Source organism: Nomascus leucogenys, chromosome 6 (genome assembly GCF_006542625.1).
Source record: "Nomascus leucogenys isolate Asia chromosome 6, Asia_NLE_v1, whole genome shotgun sequence".
Taxonomy (NCBI): Eukaryota; Metazoa; Chordata; class Mammalia; order Primates; family Hylobatidae; genus Nomascus; species Nomascus leucogenys.
The window spans coordinates 52,340,790-52,363,211 of NC_044386.1; the positions used below are offsets into that span (position 1 = coordinate 52,340,790).

Genomic DNA, 22,422 nt, shown 5'->3' on the forward strand with positions numbered 1-22,422 from the left:
GAGTTAATGGGTGCAGCAAACCAACATGGCACATGGATACATATGTAAGAAACCTGCACATTGTGCACATGTCCCCTAAAACCTAAAGTATAATAATAAAAAATAAAAAATTAAAAAAAAAAAAAAGAATCCAAAAACTTGAAATCTTTTAAAACAGCTTTATTTTATGGAGTAGGTTGAAAAGTAAAAGAGATTTAAAAAAAAAAAGATTATATACAATGTAAAAGTCTCATTTCTCCTCTGCTTCTCCTTGACTTCTCCTCTCCCGCATACCTCTCCCACTTTGAGTAATTTCTTGTAGTCTTCTGGAGTTTTTTCACTTCATTGTAAGTAAATAGAAGTATATATCTTATTTTTGTTCTTTCTTTACATAAAAGAGCATATCTACTCTGTTCTCTGCTTTGCTCACTTAACAGTGTATCTTGGAGACATTTCATAATTTCCATATTACTACGTAAAGGGCTTCTACACTTTTTCCTTTTAGACAACTCGTAATATTGTGTGGATATAATCTTGTTGATTTCTGTAGTCTTACCAGTGGACACTTGAGTTGTTTGCAAACTGTTGCTGTTATAGACATGCTGCTGTGCCATTTAGAAATGTGTATGTATAGAATCAGTTTCTAGTTAGGGACTGCTGAGTCAAAAGGTAAATTCATCTGTTGTTTTGGTAAATATCACCAGATTGTATCAGTTTGCATCCTCAACAACAATGTGGAAAGTGCCTAGTTTCATACGGCCTCAGATATAGTGTGTTTTCAGGATTTTGGGTGTATGCCAGTTAGATAAAAATTATGTCTTAATGTAGTTGATCATTCTTCCATGTGTTTAAGGAGCATTTGTATTTACTTCTTTTCCTGTGAACTTACCTGGTCCTATCCTTTGCTCATTTTTTGAATCTTGATCTATTTCTTTCTTTTTTGGGGTACATTTTAAAATCAGTTTGATCAAGTTTTTATCAAATTCCTGAAGTTACTTAGAGTCTTTAATATGTAATACAAGTTGCAAATATTTTGCTAGGCTTTCCTTTTTATTTTTTACTTTGCTCATTATTATCATGATCATTGCCATGCACAGTTTATTTTTAAAATAACATTAAGAAGTTTATATTTATAAATTGACTTTATTGGTCCTTTTTTATGGCTTCTAAAGGGTTTTAAATCATAGTTGGAAAAGCTTTGCCCTTACTCCAAAGCTGTAAAGGAATTTGCTTGTTTTTTCCTCTAGTGTATTCATGGCCTTGCTTTTTACATTTAAATCTTTATTCCATTTAGAGTTTTTCTTGGTATATGATGTAAGATATGATCCTACTTTGTAATTTTGAAGTGACTTTTTAAAATCTTCCAGCACCATTTGTTGAAAAGTTGATCTCTTCTTCACTGACTTTTAATTACCTTTATCACTTACTAAATTCCCAAATATATTGGAATCCATTTCTGGACTTTCTAATCGGTTCCATTGGTATTTAAATTAATCTGTAAACTTAGAGAGAATCAGCTACCTTTATGATGTGTCATCTTTCTATGCAAAAACAATATGTCTTCCTATTTTTGAATCTTTTTTTTTTTTTGAGACAGAGTCTTGCTCTGTTGCCCAGGCTGGAGTACAGTGGCACAATCTCAGCTCACTGCAACCTCCACCTCCTGGGTTCAAGTGATTCTCCTGCCTCAGCCTCCACCCAAGTAGCTGAGATTACAGGTGCCTGCTACCACCTGTGGCTAATTTTTGTATTTCAGTAGAGACCAGGTTTCACCATGTTGGCCAGACTGGTCTCGAACTCCTGACTTCAAGCGATTCACCCGCTTTGGCCTCCCAAAGTGCTGGGATTACAGGCATGAGCCACCACACCTGACTTGAATCATTTTTTTGTGTTCTTTAGAAGTGCTGTAAGGCAGGCATGGTGGCATGCACCCATAGTCCTAGCTACTTGGGAGGCTGAGGTGGGAGGAGCGCTTGAGCCTAGGAGTTTGAGGTTACAGTGAGCTATGATGGCGCCACTGCACTCCAGCCTGGGTGACAGAATGAGACCGTGTCTCAGTTAAGCAGTCAGTCAGTCAATCAAATAAATGGAAGTGTTGTAAAGTTTTCTTTAAATGAGTTTGTACGTATTCTTAGTGGCAATTTCTAATATTTTTTTCCTTTTTATTGTAAATGGGGTATGAAAACTTTAAAATTTTTAAATTAATTTGTGCTACTCATTTAAGAATCTTAATATATATTCAAAGCTGTAGCTTCTGCTTTGTTTTGTTCAGTATACCCTCTTTCTATCAACAAAACTCTTTCTTAGAAGAGCTGAGAAAAAGTATTTCGATGTCATGAGGTTATTGATTCATTCATGAGTTTATTGGAATACTTGCACATTTGGCTCACGTGAACTTTGTTGGGACCATTAGTTTGGGGGTTTTAATTTAATCCTGGTGCTTTATGTCTCGAAGTGTAAGAATCAGGTTGCATTTGTTTTTAAAGGAACTTGTTTTACTGTTTGTAACACCATTAATGCATATATACTAATTCTGGTTTACAACAGCAAGCGCGAGAATCCAGGTGGTTCCAGGTCTTTGTGTGCATCTGTTTGATTTCAGAATCCAAGGCCTGTGTACCAGCACCTTCTTTCCAATTTGCAGTTGTTAGAATTTTGGAGTAGCTGTTACTGAAGATTGTACTTTTCATATCTTTTAAGTGTCCTGGTTAAAAGAGGCATTTACTGTTAGCTACATTTGGTACTTGAGAGGTAACTTGAAATGTCTTAAGAGTCTTAAAATGCTTAATTTTTTTTTCTTGCCCATATGACAGTTGAACATTTTGCATATTTGTTAATGGGATTTTTTGGTCTGTTTCGGCTGCTATAAGATAATGCTATAGACTCAGTGACTTAGGAACAACAGAAGTTTATTTCTTTCAGTTCTGGAGGGTGGGAAGTCCAAGGCACTGGCAAATTCGATGTCCAGTAAGGGTCTGCTTCCTGATTCATAGGTGGCTGTCTTCCAGCTTTGTCCTTATGTGGTAGAAGGGGTGAAGGAGGTCTCTGGGGTTTCTTATATGAGGTCACTAATCCCATTTGTGATGGCTGTGTCCTCATAACTTAATCACCTCCCAAAGGCTGCACTTTCAAATACCATCTCATGGGTGGAGGGAGTATTAGGATTTTAATACATGAATTTTGGGAGACAGAAACATTTTAGTCCGTAACATACAATAATAATACTAATTTATGTGATTGAATAAAAGCTTATTCTCTTAAATCTTGGAAACAAGATTTGTATTAAATAATTCTCCTGTTTTATCTATTTTATAAAAAAATAAACTGCAAGTATCAGAAGACTTACAGTAGTTAAATTAAAGAGTAGCTGGGCATGGTGAATCATGCCTGTAATCCCAGCACTTTGGGAGGCGAGGCAGGAGGATCCCTTGAGCCCAGGAGTTCTAGACCAGCCTGGACAATATGGGTAGACCCTGCTTCTACAGAAAATAAAAAAAAATTAGCTGGGTGTGGTGGTGCACACCTGTGGTCCTAGCTATTTGGGAGGCTAAGGTGAAAGAATCACTTGTGCCCAGGAGGTTGAGGCTGCAGTGAGCCTTGATCGCACTACTGCACTCCTGCCTGGGTGACAGAGTAAGATCCTAATTGAAAAAGTAATGTAAAAGGCCAGGCATGTGACTCATCCCTTAATCTCAGTACTTTGAGAGGCCAAGGTGGGAAGATTGCTTGAAGTCAGCAGTTCGAGACCAGCCTGGGCAACATATCGAGACCCCTGTCTCTACAAAAATACAAATAAAACAATTAGCTGGGTGTGGTGGCATGTGCTTGTAGTCCCAGCTACTTGGGAGGCTGAGGCAAGAGAATCACCCGAGCCTGGGTGTTTAGGCTGTAGTGAGCTACGATCAAGCCACTGCACTCCAGCCTGGGCGACAGAGCAAGATCACGTCTCTAAAAAAAATAAGTTTAAGTAAGTAATATGCAGTTTCCCCCAGTGGTAACATCTTGCAAAACTGTAGTGCAATATCACACCCGGATATTGGCCTTGATACAGTCAAGACGCAGAACAGATCCATCATCACAAAGGACCCCCCTGTTGGCTTTCGTAGCCACACAAACTGCTCCTTATGCCCTAGAATCCACTGATGTATTCTCCGTTTCTAATTTTGTTGTTTCAGTAGATTTTGTATGCCTTCATACAGTCTTTTTGGGATTGGCCTTTTTCACTTCCATGGTTCTCTGGATGTTGAGTTTATCAATACTGTAGTTTATTCCATTTTGTGGTTGATACAGACTTCTATACTATGATCTGGATATGCCACAGTTAGTTTAACTGTTCACCCACTATAGAACATCTGGTTTGTTTCCTGTTTTCACTTTTGTGAATAAAGCTGCTAGTAAATATTCATGTCGAGGGGAAAAAAGCAATGTGCATTAATTGTCTCATTTTTCTATTTTTCTTATAAGTACCTTATTTGTCAGAAACTTGATCTTTAAAATAAGTGATGCACTTGGTGAAAATTTATTGAGTTGTACACTTGTGTGTACTTTTCTGCCAGTGTTATATACTTGAGTGAAACATTTATTTAAAAATAATTAGATTTTTTTTCCCCTCTGGGGTTTACTTAGGTTGGATTCAGATGCCGAGGACACAGTACTTCCTCAGAAAGAAGACAGAATTTGCAAAAGAGACCAGATAATAAGCATTTAAGCTCTAGTCAATCCCATAGAAGCGATCCAAATTCTGAGTCTTTATATTTTGAGGTATTTTTTTCAAACTCTATTTGTAAGCTGTTATAGGAAATGTTCCCATTAAGAAATTAATTTGTTACATTGTGAACATTGTGAATACTTTTTATGTCTTAACATGTGATTCTAATATTAAATTATAAATTACTCAGAAGTATTAACTCATTTTTGTCTTGGTTATATATATTTAATCTAACATTAATTTTACTGATGTTTATTTTTATAAGTTTTTGTCCTGTGTGTTCATCATTTTGAGGTAATGTATAGAGGTAGAACTTGATTTCATGTGGACTTTATTTAGTATGGAGCTTTTTCACTTAATTTTTGTTGTTATTCAATCCATTTGAAAAGCTTTTCAGATTTGAGTGGTTCAGTCTAGTTAAGTTGTGCTGCCAGCCAGGAGAATTTTAGAGAAGGAAGAAAAATGTTTTACTTTCTCTGATAGACAGTTCATATCCTAATTGCATTGTTATTCGTCTAACAGATTCTTACTGGTGGTCTAGTATATGTGTGCAGTAAGGTGCTCTGAATGATACATTAAGGTGAATAGACCTGCTATCTTTGGGAAAGTTGCTGTGTAGTAGGAGAACGTAGGCATATACACACCTAATACTTAGTTGAGTGTGGTTAGAGTTGAGCGCAGAGACAGGTCACTGGGTTTGTGGCAGGGTAGGTAACGTTTGAAATGAATTTAAGAAACAAGTAGAATTTGTATGTGTCAAGATGTTTTTCACCACACATCTCTGGTAACTCATTTGAGTAACTCATTTTGGTTGGATCATAAATTCTATTAAATGAGTTAATAGATGGGAGATTAAACTGGAAAACTTGCTTGAGGTCAGAGGATAGAAATCAATAATATGCTGGGCATGGTGGCTAACGCCTGTAATCCCAGCACTTTGGGAGGCCGAGGCGGGCAGATCACTTGAGGTCAGGAGTTTGAGACCAGCCTGGCCAACGTGGTGAAACCCCATCTCTACTAAAAATACAAAAAATTAACTGGGCATGGTGGTGGGTCCCTGTAATCCTAGCTACTTGGGAGGCTGAGGCAGGAGAATTGCTTGAACCCAGGAGGCGGAGGTTGCAGTGAGCCGAGATTGTGCCATTGCACTCTAGCCTGGGCAACAATAGCGAAACTCCATCTCAAAAAAAAAAAAAATCAATAATATGTTAGATAAGTTTAGTAATTGAGCCAAAGGACTTGAGAGTATATCTCAATTATTCTATCAAGAATAGTTTCAGTATATCCAGATCTGGCAATTGTAGTACATGTACTCAACTGTACTATTGGTTCTATACTTATATTTAAAGATATTAGATATAATTTTCAGGATAAAGGAAGATATTAATAAATTAATTTCAATGGAAAAGATTTTTTTTAACTTTATTGGCAATCGTATGGAGTAATGCAGAACAAGGAATATATTAATAAAGTTTACATGAAGCTGTCCGTTAAACACTTTTTCAAATTATCTGAATATGATAAAACCCAGTTTGAATTTCTTTTCAATTACCCACCTATCTGAAGGTAGAATTATTAATAAAAATGAAATAGTAGGTGCAGAAATCCAAAAAATGGAGATGTGTGGATACGCCCCTATCCTTGAATAATTAAATTGTTTATGTTTTAGCATGTGAGAAATGACATTTCCTCTTTAAGACTGACTTTGAATAATTCAGTAGTAGAATACAAGAAATAACTTCCTCATTTTTCAATACTTCTAAGCATTATAAAAAGTTTTTTTAGGAGTTTACCTTGAACTCTTTTTACTTAAAATGTGAAATATTTCAGGATGAAGATGGGTTTCAAGAACTAAATGAGAATGGAAATGCTAAGGATGAGAATATTCAACAAAAACTTTCTTCTAAAGTAGTAAGTAACTCTTTAAAAAGAAAAGCAAAATATAACATCTTTTGAACAGTGGCTATGTTGAAGGGAAATATTGAAGATAAGTGTAAAGGCACATGGAGCAGCAGAGTGTGCAGGAGATGGTGTTTAGTACCTATCTTTAATATTTCTTTCCAGCATAGCCTGAACAAAGATAATTCTCTATGAAATCCACAGTTCTATTACTAAAATACCATTAATTAAATGATATCATCATACAACATACAATCTGTACTGAAATTTTCCCAACTGTTGCAAAATTTTACTTTGGATGTATTTCGTTTTATTTCATTCAAGGATCCAGGCAGCCATCACCCACTGCATTAAGCTGTTTTGTCCCTTTATTATTTCCCAGTCTGAAATGGTCCCACTGTCAAATCCTGTTCTTTATGACATTGAATTCTTTGAAGACTCTAGTCCGGTTGTACTGCAGAATGTCTCACATTCTGGATCCTTTTTCCTTATGATTGACTTTTATGGGATCACTAACAAATGTTTTTTTTTCTGGTTACCATAGTTGGATGATTTACCTGAAAACTCACCAATCAATATAGTTCAGACTCCAATTCCCATTACCACCTCAGTTCCTAAACGTGCAAAAAGTCAGAAGAAGAAAGCTTTAGCAGCAGCCCTTGCCACAGCTCAAGAATATTCAGAAATAAGTATGGAGCAAAAAAAATTACAGGTACATATTCATTTTTATGAACAAATGTGATAGTTTACTTGCTAGGTTTGATGGAATAGATAGGAGGAGTGATAAATATAGTCATCTTAAAATGCCAGTTTCATACCGTAACAAAAAAATTAATTTTTTGTATTTATTTTGTAGGAAGCTTTATCAAAAGCAGCTGGAAAAAAGAATAAAACACCTGTGCAGCTAGATTTAGGGGACATGTTAGCTGCTCTGGAAAAACAACAGCAGGCAATGAGAGCACGGCAAATTACTAACACCAGACCTCTGTCATATACAGGTGATATCATTAGTCTGAGCAATTTGCTGTTTGTCTCTGGTAATATCTGTTAGATGTTGTTAATCGAAATTTTAAAAATTTTATATATGTATGTGTGTATGTATATATATGTATGTGTGTATGTATATATATGTATGTGTGTTTGTGTGTATTTTAAGTCAGCTTAAACCACAAGCCTTGAGATCGTCCATGCTCCTTTTCTTTCCACACCTAGTCCTTTAACACGTCCTATCTGTCCTGCCTGTAAAACATGTCCATACTCTAACTACTCACCAGATTTCTTGCCACCACAGTAGCCCCCATTATTGTACAGTACTAGACTGAGTAGCTTCCTTATTACTACCTGCTTTTCCCTCCCCACAACCCCTAGTCTATGTTAAAAGGAGGGACCTTTTTAAAATGTAAGCTGGATTATATCACTTCACTGCTCAGAATCCTCTGATAGTGCTTCATTTCACTTGGCATGAAGCCAGACTCCTAACTAAAGCCATATTTTAGCTGACCCCATTACCTTTTTGCCTTCATCACCATTCTCTCCTAACACACTCTGCTCTAGCCACATTAGCAGTCCTCAGACACACCCAGCATGATCCTAGCTCAGTATCTGTGGCCTTACTATTCCCTTTTCCTGGGATGCTCTTTCTTCAGGTATCAGCATAGTTTGCTTCCCTCAGCTTCTTTAGATCTCTGCATAAATGTCAGTTGGTATGCATTTTGACTCACCCAAATTTTTTCTTTTTCAAAGATTGAAATAAAAAAAATCCCAAGTAATCTGGCTCTCTTAAATTGTCCAGTTTAAAACTCAGTTGCATACAAGGGTTTTGATCAGATTGTGTGTATGTGTATATGAGAAAATGATCTGGCTTTCTACTGAAACAGTAATTTCTATTTTAACAAACCTTGTCAGATTTAGAGCTCAGCTTTTCTGTGTTCCCTCATTTCTTTTCATAGTCTTTTTTTAGAAGGTGAGGAATAGAACAAAGGAACAGGAAAGGTACCAATGTACAGCACCAGCACCGATGCTGAGAGGCAAAATTGAATTTTGTGTTTCTTCTGATCCTATGTAAAGGGACAATTACTTATTAGACAGAAAGATAAATTACAACGTATAATTTTAACCTGTGTGCAAAATGTTTAAACCTATCTAGTTACCAATCCACTATCAACCTTTGTTATTACAATAGTTATTTGTAATAACTATTATTACAAATAGTACTGAATGTATATAAAGCTTTAGAGTTGCATGTTGAGATGGGGAGAGTGGCAGTAATCTCTCACTTAAGAGTAAAAATAGGGAATAAAACTGACAGTTAGCAGTGTTCTGGAGGCGGTATGGCCTAGTAGCTAAAAGCAGGGGCCCTGGAATCAAGTTGCCTTTGTTTGAATCCTGTACTTCCATGTGTTTCATTGGCAAGTTACTTAACCTTCATGTGCTTCAGTTTCCTCACATTAATATGAGAGTACCTACTTCAGGATTGTCTTGAGAATTAGATGAGATGATATATGTAAAGTGCTTAGAGTATCTGGGTTATAATCACTCAATAAATGTTTAATATTATTATAGAGACAAGATTAACCTGTGATATTTCAGATGGCTTGTTACAAATTCGATTAATTTAGCAACTTAATATATGTTTATATATGTACATATATACAGTATATATAATGTCTATATTATATACATATATACAGTATATACTGCTAAATATATACGTTTACATATGTATACATATACTGTTAATATACATAAATGTATATATTTAGCAGTTGCTAAATGTTAATATAATTATATTACTATAAATTATGTAACTATATATTTTATATATAATGATATATCTTTTTTAATATATATACACCCATATATACACATGTTCAAGAAAAGGATGAGACTGATCATGATGAAAAAGAATTATAGGGAAATGATGGATCTGGAAACAGGTCAATGATGACTCCAGACTCTGTCTTGGATGACTGTGGTGGTGATAACGGCTGCGATGTTACTACACAAGATAGGGATTATAGAAGAATTTTGTTGGGAAGAGCAGATGCTGCCTGTTGTATTTTAAATGCTAGCATGGGAGATTCTGGTGGTTCCTATTTAGCATATAGTTATGAATGTATAGTTTAGGTTACAAGTCAGTGAGTTTCAAATACAGATGAGTGTTGAAGTTGTGGAAATCAGATTGTTGGGGGAAAGAAAAATTAGGAAAAAGATGTTCACAGACAAAGACTTGTGGAATGCTCACATTTAAAGGATAAGAGGAAGAAGAACAAGAAACATAGATTTGAGAAAGAATAAGAAAAATAAAGGAGTGTAATGTTACAGAAGGCAAGGATAGAATTTTGAGGAAAAGGATGTAGTCCTTGGTACCAAATCCTGAAGAAAACTAGAGTAGAATGAAGAGTCAGAGAATTGTATTTGGCAATTGCAAGATTATGTGTGACCTTGACAATACGTTTCAAGAGAATGGGTTGGGCAGAGGTGAAATTGTAATGATTTGAAAAGTGATAGTGAGAGAAAAACTGTTTAGAAGTTTAATAGGGAAGGAAAGGGGAATGATGGCACCTTAGCTTGAAGGGAAGTCAGTCAAGGGAAGGGTTTAGTTGGTGTGCCTTTTTAAAAAACCCTTTCTTTTTTTTAGATAGAAGATTTTAGCATCTTATTAGGGGATCAAGAAAAAAGTCAAGGGTCAGGGAGGAACATGAAAGATGCAAGGGTATAGGAATAGAGTTAGATCCTAGAGGAACTGAGATGGGATATTAAGAATAAAGACAGTTGGTGAGCCTTGGACAGGAGTAAGGATGTCTGCCACCTCATTTCAGGTGGTTTGTAAGTTTATATTGGATAGCATCTTCTCAGGGAAGTGGCAGGAAAGCTCTGCTAGAGTGAGAGGACTGAGGTTGGGGATTTAGGTATAGTAAAGGATTGGAAGAAGCCAGTAGAAACTGAGGGTATCAACCAGACATAAAAGAATTACTGAGACCGGGTGTAGTGGCTCACGCCTGTAATCCCAGCACTTTGGGAGGCTGACGCGGGCGGATCACAAGGTCAAGAGATCAAGACCATCCTGGCCAACATGGTGAAACCGTCTCTACTAAAAATACCAAAATTAGCTGGGCATGGTGGCACGTGCCTGTAATCCCAGCTACTCGGGAGGCTGAGGCAGGAGAATTGCTTGAACCCAGGAGGCGGAGGTTTCAGTGAGCCGAGATCGTGCCACTGCGCTCCAGCCTGGGCGACAGAGTAGACTCCATCTCAAAATAAATAAATAAATAAATATAATTACTGAATGAGGCAGAGTGCATCTGAGTGGGTAAAATCATTATTCTTTACTGACCAACTGAAATAAGGAGAGAAGTGATAGATATCTTACATAAGGACAAATAGCAGATTCAGTAGGAATAAGAAGGGGTGCAGCATTGTGAAGTGTCAAAGGTAGAATGGTTCTGACTGAAGACCAGTTGCAAGGAATTGCCATATTTGAGGGTTGTACAGGAGAGTAGAACTAATTATTTATCCCTATAATGGACCTCTAAATTGGTTAGTTGCATTGGCTTAGTCTCTAAAGGATAGGTAAAAGCTGTATCTGAGGGACACTGCCTAGCCATGTGTAGTGCTCCACTGTTACGATGTCATTTTTTCCATGGGAGGAGGACGTCCTTGTTTTTGTAGTTATTGGAAATTTTGAAAGTATGTGGGATTGGCCCTAATGGTGAAACTAATGTTCCTCTTTGTTTTTAGTAGTTACTGCAGCTTCTTTTCACACTAAAGACTCTACTAATAGAAAACCTTTAACCAAAAGTCAGCCCTGTTTGACATCCTTTAATTCTGTGGACATTGCTTCTTCTAAAGCAAAAAAAGGAAAAGAGAAGGAAATTGCAAAACTAAAACGACCCACAGCACTTAAAAAGGTAAACTGAAATCTGGTGGGATATTTATTTTATAGGATGAATAAGGATTTTAATCTGTTTTGTAAAAGTAGGTTGTGGTGTCGTAGCCAACAGATTGTTGTGAGAAGTATTCATACACATGAATCTTGACGATAATGTGTTAATTTGAAGCTCAGGATATCATCAATATCATGACTGTCTTTCATCAATATCATGACCGTAGAACAGGGCCCTGGAAAATGAATTATTTCTGTAAGGTTTAAAAAAAAGTCAAATATGTAGTATCCCAAAACATTAGACTCCAGGAATCAGAAGCCCTGGATTTCAGTACTAACTTCAGTGCTTGCTACACATATCATTTTAGGCAACCATTTTACTCTCATCTTTCTCATCTATAAATTGGGGATCATATTTGATTTAACTCACTATTGTTAAAGGGTTCAAAATGAGATAATTCATGTCCAAATAATTGAAAACTGTAGAATGTCAATCAAATGTAACTGTATGACCTGGGTTCCAAACTTTTTAATTTAACCTTTTTTTTTTTTGGAAACTCTAGTTTGCCACCTAAGATTTACAGCATCAGATATGGTTTGATAGCTGTATATTCTATAACATAATTGCTTTTCTTTATTTTGTATGCAGTACTTCCTTCAACTTACAGTGTCTGAAATTACATTTGCCTTTTTGCCAGTTAGCCAAACTTCTCATGTTCATGTTTAAGTGAACTACTATACCTGTGTTATAATGTATATTGTCATCATTTGTACATAGTTGAAGAGTAATCAGTAATTGAAGACTAGTGTAATGACTTTTAGGTTATTTTAAAAGAAAGAGAGGAAAAGAAGGGGCGCTTAACTGTGGACCACAATCTTTTGGGATCCGAGGAACCAACAGAAATGCACTTAGATTTTATTGATGATTTGCCACAGGAGATTGTTTCCCAGGAAGGTAAGGAGCTCCCCCTTTCTCCTCTTCTCATGGAATGGTCTGAAATATTTTAATAGATACGTAAGCTATCACTAGTTAATGCTCTTGATTGGAAGACGTGCTCCATATTTTACATAAATCTCTTTATTTTTTAGAGTGGTTTCTTTTAAAGATGCTTTTTTAGGGAGATGGTTAAAGAGAAGGGGACAGGTGTTATATAGTAGGCCTATGACATTTTTGAGTCTTAAATCCTGAATTTGTAGCGAACTCTCAAAATTAAGATGTCACGAATGCATGAGATCTCTGGAATTGTCACAAGTATTTTCATTTTGTTTTCTTTTACGTCCAGAATACTTTTGGCTATCTTTCTTTTTAGGGCTACTTTTCATTGAGTCATTTTTGTTGATTTTCTTGCTTTCATGGAATTAATACATATGCCACAATGAATGCAATTGCAAAGCAGAATCTAGTTAGTCAGTAAGATTCAGTGTCATACAGTAAGTAGCAATACATATGATTCCAGTTGGTAACTTAGCAAAACCAAGATTTCTTCTAATATTTATACCACCATAGAAGAAAGATTTTTCTGCTAGTATATCTTTATTGCCCAACTTTTTGCAACACATTTAAATCTGGTTTACACATAGATTAAGCAACAATGTTTCATTGTTTTTAGAAAAATGAGTTGATTTCTAAGGATTGTTCACTGGGGACATGTTTGTTTAGGGTTCTCTTTTATTCTCAATTTAATGATTCCCCTTGATTTTAGGTGTAATCATCTGTCCATTCATTCAGCAAATGTTTACTGAATGTTTACCCCATGTATTTGAGTAACTAGAGTGGCAGGAGGACGTTGGGGAATGTAATAAAGATATATAGTAGACAGGTCCTACTGTTGAATAGCTTACAGCCCAGTAGGAAGGTAAGAAGATACATGTGGGCTGGGTGCAGTGGCTCATGCCTGTAATCCTAACACTTTGGGAAGCCAAGATGGGCAGATCACTTGAGCTCAGGAGTTTGAGACCAGCCTGGGCAACAAGGCGAAACCCTGTCTCTACAAAAAATACCAGAATTAGCTGGGCATGGTGGCTCACACTTATAGTCCAAGCCACTTGGGGGACTGAAGTGGGAGGATTGGTTGAGCCCAGGAGGCTGAGGCTGCAATGAGTGGAGATTATGCCACTGCACTCCAGCCTGGATGACAAAGTGAGACCCTGTATCAAAAAAACAAACAAACAAACAAAAACACCATGTGTAATTTTGCTAATTAATGGACTAGATATACAAATATGAACTAATTTCCTGAGTTTAGCTGTTTAGGAAAGAAGCAATAACTAAACGAAGGAGACAGTAGAGTCAAGAAATGGCATTTAATAATGTGGCTTCTTGAACACAGAAGCAAAGACCAAATAAGAGAGAAACCGGGGTGGTGCCTGGAGAATCAGGAGTGGTGTGGAGAGGGTGAGGTAGAATTTGACATTGCCAGCAATAATGGGAAGTTTTAGATTGTTTTAAAAAAAAAAGATTTCTAAGAAATAGATGGAAAACTAGAAATGAAGAAGTGAGTAATGTGATCTGGAAAGAGGTATCTTTTTTTGTTTGTTTGTTTCTTTTTTGTGTGTGTGTGTGTGTGATAGAATCTCTGTTGTTGCCCAGGCTGGAGTGCAGTGGCACGATCTTGGCTCACTGCAACCCCCACCTCCTGGGTTCAAGTGATTCTCCTGCCTTAGCCTCTTGAGTAGCTGGGACTACAGGCATGTGCCACCACGCCCGGCTAATTTATTTGTATTTTTAGTAGAGATGGGGTTTCACCATGTTGGCCAGACTGGTCTTGAACCCTGGACCTCAAGTAATCTTCTGCCTTGGCCTCCCAAAGTGCTGGGATTACAGGCATGAGCCACCACGCCCGGCCTAAGAGGTGCAGATTTTTTCCCTTTAATTTAAATTCTCTAGGAATACGTGTTTTAGATAATGTATATTCTACCTCATCCCTGTGGAGACTTCTGGGCTATGCTTAACTTTTGAGAGAGAGAGGGAATGTTTTTTTTTTAAAGAGATGGAAGTCTCACAGTGTTTCTCAGGCTGACCTCAAACTCCCAGATTCAAGCGATTTTCTCGCCTCACCCTCCCGAGTAGCTGGGACCACAGGCATGCACCACCTCACCTGGCTAAGAATATACTTCAACAGACAATAGGAGAATTTAATTTTTGTAGTGTATGAAACATGTTTATTTGTGATATGAAAAATGCCCACCTTATTAGCTTCTGGAAAATTTGGAAATGACCCAAAAGACAACAGCTGTTCTAAATTACATTGATCAACATAGAGCTTTTCAGCATTTGAAGTTTCTAAATTTTTTGCCTTCACTCCACATCTCCACAGATACTGGACTAAGCATGCCCAGCGATACTTCACTCTCTCCAGCAAGTCAGAACTCTCCATACTGTATGACACCTGTGTCACAAGGCTCTCCTGCTAGTTCTGGAATAGGCAGTCCAATGGCATCTTCAACAATAACCAAAATCCACAGCAAAAGATTTAGAGAGTAAGTTTTATACTCATTATTGAGGTTGAATAGTTTAAGGATCTTGATTGTAGTTCTGAATTTAGTATTGTCATTGTTACTCAGTGAGTCCAGCAGACAAAAGACCAGAGATCTTTAACTCCTTTCGGATTTTGTTTAACAGCTGGGTTTATTATTATTTAAAGCATTGCCTTCTGTCAGCTGTTAGTATTCACATGAGAGTGATTTGACAGTAAGTACATTCTCTTTATATCAGGTAGTATTTCTATTCTAGAAATCTAGACTCTTAATATCTTATATATTAAATGTTGTACTATCAGTTTTCCTCCTACAAATGCTTTTGCTTTTTTGTTTGTATTGTTGGCCCTTCAAAAGATCACTGTAACCAATTAATAGGTTTCTAAGACCCTATTATATGAAGTGAACCTATTACATAAAGCTATTTGTGCAAGTATTTCTAAGTTCTTAAATTGAGATAACTGGGGGATCACAAAATATGATACCCCATCTGTGAATAGCTTTAACAGTTATTGCTGTGAAGGATTTTAAGATTTTAACGTTTGTGTTGATGAATTAATTTTACCTTTAAAAATGACATATGAAAGAATCCCAGGGTGAAAGTATAATCTATGTGAGTCCAAATTACATTGGTTTATTCTGTTCCTTTTCCTTATATCATTGTTTTTGAGCAAATACTTCTTGCCTAGCTTTGGAAAGTTAATTAAATATCAAATCACAGATGTGGAGCAAATGAAACACTTGGGGGATAAAATGTTACATATGTATGAAATGAACAGCTTGAAGGAAAAAAGGAAAAAAAAGAATGAAGAAAATTGCATTTTGGGATGTTCTAGTCTTCGATTGCATTCTTCAATTTGGCACACTTTGACAGTTAAATGTTCCTCAATCTCTCCATTTATATATATTCTTCTGAAGTAGTGTCATACTTGTACTTATTTAACTAGTTTTCAAAGAAATACAAAAAATTCCCCTGCAAATTTTTTTGCACTAAAGAAGAACAGGCACAGATTTTCCCACTATATAATATAAAAGTAGACATTTGCTTGCCTGGTTATTCATAGTTAAGAAACACCAATTCTCCCTATTAAGTACCTGCTTATGGTAGACATGAGGGGTGATTACTAGAAAAGATGGAAAGAGATGGAAAGAGATTACTAGAAAAGATGGAAAGAGTATACAGGAGAAGTATATACTTAGATGACTTCTTTATCCCAGAAATTAGGTACTGTAGTGGCCTCATACTTCTGACTTTCTATTTCTCACATTATAGTCATACATAATCTCAGAGAGCCCTATTCATTTGCTTTGTCTGATGTAAAGGCATGTGATTTTTATCTCATGACCTCTTTGGTTTTGGCTTCAGTTTAATTATTAAGTTCATCCTCCATAGCCATAAATTTTTGGAGCTCTAGGGATCCTTGAGGCCATTTTACCTAGCTCCTTACTTTTATGACTGAGAAAGCCACTGCCCAGAAATCTATCCAAGCCCAGAGGAGGAATTGTTGGTAATAGGACATTCAGTTAGAAATTGTATATATTTCCTACTAGAAGCATCTTTAGTAAGTCTTTACCAAAATCATTATATTTGTTTTTATCTAATAGCAGGTTGTCATGTGGTTTATATCCTTAGGAATTTAATAATTAGTAATTCTGATCGTCCTTCCCTTAGTTTAACCTATCATTTACATAAAATCTATCTGAATCGAGCTTGGCAAAGCCGCTGTAGCCAGACTGCCTCTTTAGATTCCTCTTCTCTGGACGGGGCATCTCTGAAAGAAAGACAGCAGCCCCGGTCATGGGCTTGCAGATACAACTCCCATCTGCCCGGGACAGAGCATATTGGGGAAGGGGCAGCTGTGGACGCAGCTTCAGCAGACTTAAATGTTCCTGTTTGCTGGCTCTGAAAGGAGCAGCGGATCTCCCAGCACAGCGCCCAAGCTCTGCTAAGGGACAGACTGCCTCCTCAAGTGGGTCCCTGACCCCCGTGCCTCCTGAATAGGAGACACCTCCCAGCAGGGGTTGACAGATTCCTCATATAGGAGAGCTCCACTGGCATTTGGTGAGTGCCCCTCTGGGATGAAGCTCCAGAGGAAGGAACAGGCAGGAATCTTTGCTGTTCTGTAGCCTCCACTGGTGATCCCAGGCAAAAAGGGTCTAGAGCGGACCTCCAGCAAACTCCAGCAGACCTGCAGCAGAGGGACCTGACTGGTAAAAGGAAAACTAACAAACAGAAAGGAATAGTATCAACATCAACAAAAAGGATGTCCACACAAAAACCCCACCGAAGGTCACCAATATCAAAGACCAAAGGTAGATAAATCCACGAAGATGAGGAAAAACCAGTGCAAAAAGGCTGAAAATTCCAAAAACCAGAATGCCTCTTCTCCTCCAAAGGATCACAACTCCTCGCCAGCAAGGGAACAAAACTGGATGGAGAATGAGTTTGACAAATTGACAGAAGTAGGCTTCAGAAGGTGGGTAATAACAAACTCCTCCAAGCTAAAGGAGTATGTTCTAATTCAATGCAAGGAAGCTAAGAACCTTGAAAAAAGATTAGAGGAATTGCTAACTAGAATACAGTTTAGAGAAGAACATAATAAATTACCCGATGGAGCTGAAAAACAGCATGAGAACTTCGTGAAGCATACGCAAGTATCAATAGCTGAATCGATCAAGCGGAAGAAAGGATATCAGTGATTGAAGATCAAATTAATGAAATAAATCGTGAAGACAAGATTAGAGAAAAAATAATGAAAAGGACCGAACAAAGCCTCCAAGAAATATGGGTCTATATGAAAAAACCAAACCTACGTTAGATTGGTGTGCCTGAAAGTGACGAGGAGAATGGAACCAAGTTGGAAAACACTCTTCAGGATATTATCCAGGAGAACTTCCCCAACCTAGCAGGACAGGCCAACATTCAAATTCAGGAAATACAGAGAACACCACAAAGATACTCCTTGAGAAGAACAAACCCAAGAGACAAAGCATCAGATTCACCAAGATTGAAGTGAAGGAAAAAATGTTAAAGGCTGCCAGAGAGAAAGGTCAGGTTACCCAGAAAGGTAAGTCCATCAGACTAACAGCAGATGTCTCTGCAGAAACCCTACAAGCCAGAAGAGAGTGGGGCCAATATTCAACATTCTTAAAGAAAAGAATTTTCAACCCAGGATTTCAAATTCAGCCAAACTAAGCTTCATAAACAAAGGAGAAATAAAATCCTTTACAGACAAGCAAATGCTGAGAGATTTTGTCTCCACCAGGCCTGCCTTACAAGAGCTCCTGAAGGAAGCACTAAATATGGAAAGGAAAAACCGGTACCAGCCACTGCAAAAACATACCAAATTGTAAAGACCATCAACACTATGAAGAAACTGCATCAACTAAGGGGCAAAATAACCAGCTAGCATCATAATGACAGGATCAGATTCACACATAACAATATTAACTGTAAATGTGAATGGGCTAAATGCCCCAATTAAAAGATACAGACTGTCAAATTGGATAAAGAGTCAAGACCTATTGGTGTCCTGTATTCAGGAGACCCATCTCATGTGCAAAGACACACATAGGCTCAAAATAAAAGAATGGAGGAATATTTACCAAGCAAATGGAAAGCAAAAAAAAAAAAAAAAAAAAAAGGGGGTTGCAATTCTAGTCTCTGATAAAACAGACTTTAACCAACGAAGATCAAAAGAGACAAAGAAGGGCATTACATAATGGTAAAGGGATCAATGCATCAAGATGAGCTAACTACCCCAGATATATATGCACCCAATACAAGAGCACCTAGATTCATAAAGCAAGTCCTTAGAGACCTACAAAGAGACTTAGACTCCCACACAACAATAGTGGGAGACTTTTTTTGAGATGGAGTCTTGCTCTGTCACCCAGGCTGGAGTGCAGTGGCACGATCTCGGCTTATTGCAACCTCCACGTCCTGAGTTCAAGTGATTCTCCTGCTTCAGCCTCCTGAGTAGGTGGGACTACAGGCCTGTGCCACCACACCTGGCTAATTTTTGTATTTTTAGTAGAGACAGGGTTTTGCCATGTTGGCCAGGCTGGTCTCAAAATTCTGACCTCAGGTGATCCACCTGCCTTAGTCTCACAAAGTGCTGGGATTATAGGCGTGAGCCACTGCACCCAGCCAATAGTGGGAGACTTTAACACCCCACTGTGAATATTAGACATGACCGAGACAAAATTAATAAGGATATTCAGGACTTGAACTCAGCTCTGGACCAAGCAGACCTGTTAGACATCTACGGAACTCTCCACCCCAAATCACAGAATATACATTCTTCTCAGCACCACATTGCACTTATTCTAAAATTGACCACATAATTGGACATAAAACACTGCTCAGCAAATGCAGAAGAATGGAAATTATAACAAACAGTCTCTCAAAACAAGTGCAATCAAATTAGAACTCAGGATTAAGAAACTCACTCAAAACTGCACAACTACGTGGAAACTGAACAACCTGTTCCTGAATGACTACTGGGTAAATAACGAAATTAAGGCAGAGATAAGTTCTTTGAAACCAATGAGAACAAAGACACAACGTACTAGAATCTCTGGGACACAGCTAAAGCAGTGTTTAGAGGGAAATTTATAGCACTAAATGCCCACAGGAGAAAGTGGGAAGGATCTAAAATCAACACCCTTACATCACAATTAAAAGAACTAGAGAAGCAAGAGCAAACAAATTCAAAAGCTAGCAGAAGACAAGAAATAACTAAGATCAGAGCAGAACTGAAGGAGATAGAGACACTAAAAACCCTTCAAACAATCAATGAATCTAGGAGCTGGTTTTTTGAAAAGATTAACAAAATAGACCGCTAGCCAGACTAATAGAAAAGAGAGAAGAATCAAATAGACACAGTAAAAAATGATAAAGGGGAGATCACAGCTGATCCCACGGAAATACAAACTGCCATCAGAGAATACTATAAACACCTCTATACAAATAAACAAGAAAACCTAGAAGAAATGGATAAATTCCTGGACACATACACCCTCCCAAGACTAAACCAGGAAGAAGTCGAATCCCTGAATAGAGCAATAACAAGTTCTGAAATTGAGGCAGTAACTAATAGCCTACCAACCAAAAAAAGCCTAGAACCAGACAGATTCACAGCCGAATTCTGCCAGAGTTACAAAGAGGAGCTGGTACCATTCCTTCTGAAACTATTCCAAACAATAGAAAAAGAGGGACTCCTACATAACTCATTTTATGAGGCCAGCATCATCCTGATACCAAAACCTGGCAGAGACACAACAAAAAAAGAAAATTTCAGTCCAATATCCCTGATGAACGTCGATGCGAAAATCCTCAATAAAATACTGGCAAACCAAATCCAGCAGCACGTCAAAAAGCTTATCCACCATGATCAAGTTGGCTTCATCTCTTGGATGCAAGGCTGGTGTTACCATATGCAAATCAGTAAACGTAATCCATCACATAAACAGATCCAATGATAAAACTCACATGATTATCTCAATAGATGCAGAAAAGGCCCTCAATAAAATTCAACAGCCCTTCATGCTAAAAACTCTCAATAAACTAGGTATTGATGGAATGTATCTCAAAATAATAAGAGCTATTTATGACAAACCCACAGCCAATATCATACTGAATGGGCAAAAGCTGGAAGCATTCCCTTTGAAAACCAGCACAAGACAAGGATGCCCTCTCTCACCGCTCCTGTTCAACATAGTGTTGGAAGTTCTGGCCAGGGCAATCAGGCAAGAGAAAGAAAGGGTATTCAAATAGAAAGAGAGGAAGTCAAATTGTCTCTGTTGGCAGATGACATGATTGTATATTTCGAAAACCCCATCGTCTCATCCCCAAATCTCCTTAAGCTGATAAGCAACTTCAACAAAGTCTCAGGCTACAAAATCAATGTGCAAAAGTCACAAGCATTCCTATACACCAGTAATAGCCAAATAATGAGTGAACTCCCATTCACAATTGCCACAAAGATAATAAAATACCTAGGAATCCAACTTACAAGGGATGTAAAGGAACTCTTCAAGGAGAACTACAAACCACTGCTCAAGGAAATAAGAGAAGACACAAACAAATTGAAAAACATTCCATGCTCACAGATAGGAAGAATCAATATTGTGAAAATGGCCATACTGCCCAAACTAATTTATAGATTCAGTGCTATCCCCATCAAGCTACCATTGACTTTCTTCACAGAATTAGAAAAAACTACTTTAAACTTCATATGGAACCAAAAAAGAGTCCATATAGCCAAGACAATCCTAAGCAAAAAGAACAAAGCTGGAGGTATTACGCTACCTGACTTCAAACTTTACAAGGCTACAGTAACCAAAACAGCATGGTACTGGTACCAAAACAGATACATAGACCGATGGAACAGAACAGAGGCCTCAGAAATAACTCCACACATCTACAACCATCTGATCTTTGACAAACCTGACAAAAACAAGCAATGGGGAAAGGATTCCTTATTTAATAAATGGTGTTGGGAAAACTGGCTAGCCATACACAGAAAACTGAAATGGGGCCCCTTTCTTACACCTTATGCAGAAATTAACTCAAGATGAATTAATGGCTTAAACATAAAACCTAAAACCATAAAAACCCTGGAAGAAAACCTAGGCAATACCATTCAGGACATAGGCATGGGCAAAGACTTCATGAGTAAAACACCAAAAGCAATGGCAACAAAAGCCAAAATTGACAAATGGGATCTAGTTAAACTAAAGAGCTTCTGCACAGCAAAAGAAACTATCATCAGAGTGAATAGGTAACCTATACAATGGGAGAAAGTTTTTGCAATCTATCCATCTGACCAAGGGGTAATATCCAGAATCTACAAAGAACTTAAACAAATGTACAAGAAAAAACAACCCCATCAAAAAGTGGGCGAAGGATACGAACAGACACTTCTCAAGAGAAGACGTTTATGCGGTCAAGAAACATATGAAAAACTCATCATCACTGATTATTAGAGAAATGCAAATCAAAACCACAATGAGATACCATCTCATGCCAGTTAGAATGGCAATCATTAAAAAGTCAGGAAACAACAGATGCTGGAGAGGATGCGGAGAAATAGGAATGCTTTTACGCTGTTGGTGTGAGTGTAAATTAGTTCAACCATTGTGGAAGACAGTGTGTGATTCCTCAAGGATCTAGAATCGGAACCATTTGACCCAGCAGTCCCATTACTGGGTATATACCAAAGTATTCTAAAGCATGCTGCTATAAAGAGACATGCACACGTATGTTTATTGCAGCACTATTCACAATAGCAAAGACTTGGAACCAACCCAAATGCTCATCAATGAGAGACTGGATAAAGAAAATGTGGCACATACACACCATGGAATACTATATAGCCATAAAAAAGGATGAGTTCATGTTCTTTGCAGGGACATGGATGAAGCTGGAAACCATGATTCTCAGCAAACTAACACAGGAACAGAAAACCAA

General features: G+C 37.5%; 1 protein-coding gene across 2 annotated transcripts in view; it reads left to right on the forward strand.

Moving 5' to 3' along the window:
- The window catches only part of SECISBP2L (SECIS binding protein 2 like), a 58,226-nt gene that overhangs the window by 22,717 nt on the left and 13,087 nt on the right, over window positions 1-22,422 (forward strand). The window contains exons 8-14 of one of the 2 annotated variants that reach the window (XM_003266893.3): window positions 4,606-4,740; window positions 6,518-6,598; window positions 7,131-7,298; window positions 7,443-7,584; window positions 11,327-11,496; window positions 12,294-12,426; window positions 14,789-14,951. In XM_003266893.3, the coding sequence (XP_003266941.2) occupies window positions 4,606-4,740; window positions 6,518-6,598; window positions 7,131-7,298; window positions 7,443-7,584; window positions 11,327-11,496; window positions 12,294-12,426; window positions 14,789-14,951 (992 nt within the window). The remainder of the gene's footprint in view (window positions 1-4,605; window positions 4,741-6,517; window positions 6,599-7,130; window positions 7,299-7,442; window positions 7,585-11,326; window positions 11,497-12,293; window positions 12,427-14,788; window positions 14,952-22,422) is intronic. The other variant, XM_003266894.3, reaches the window with a different exon arrangement.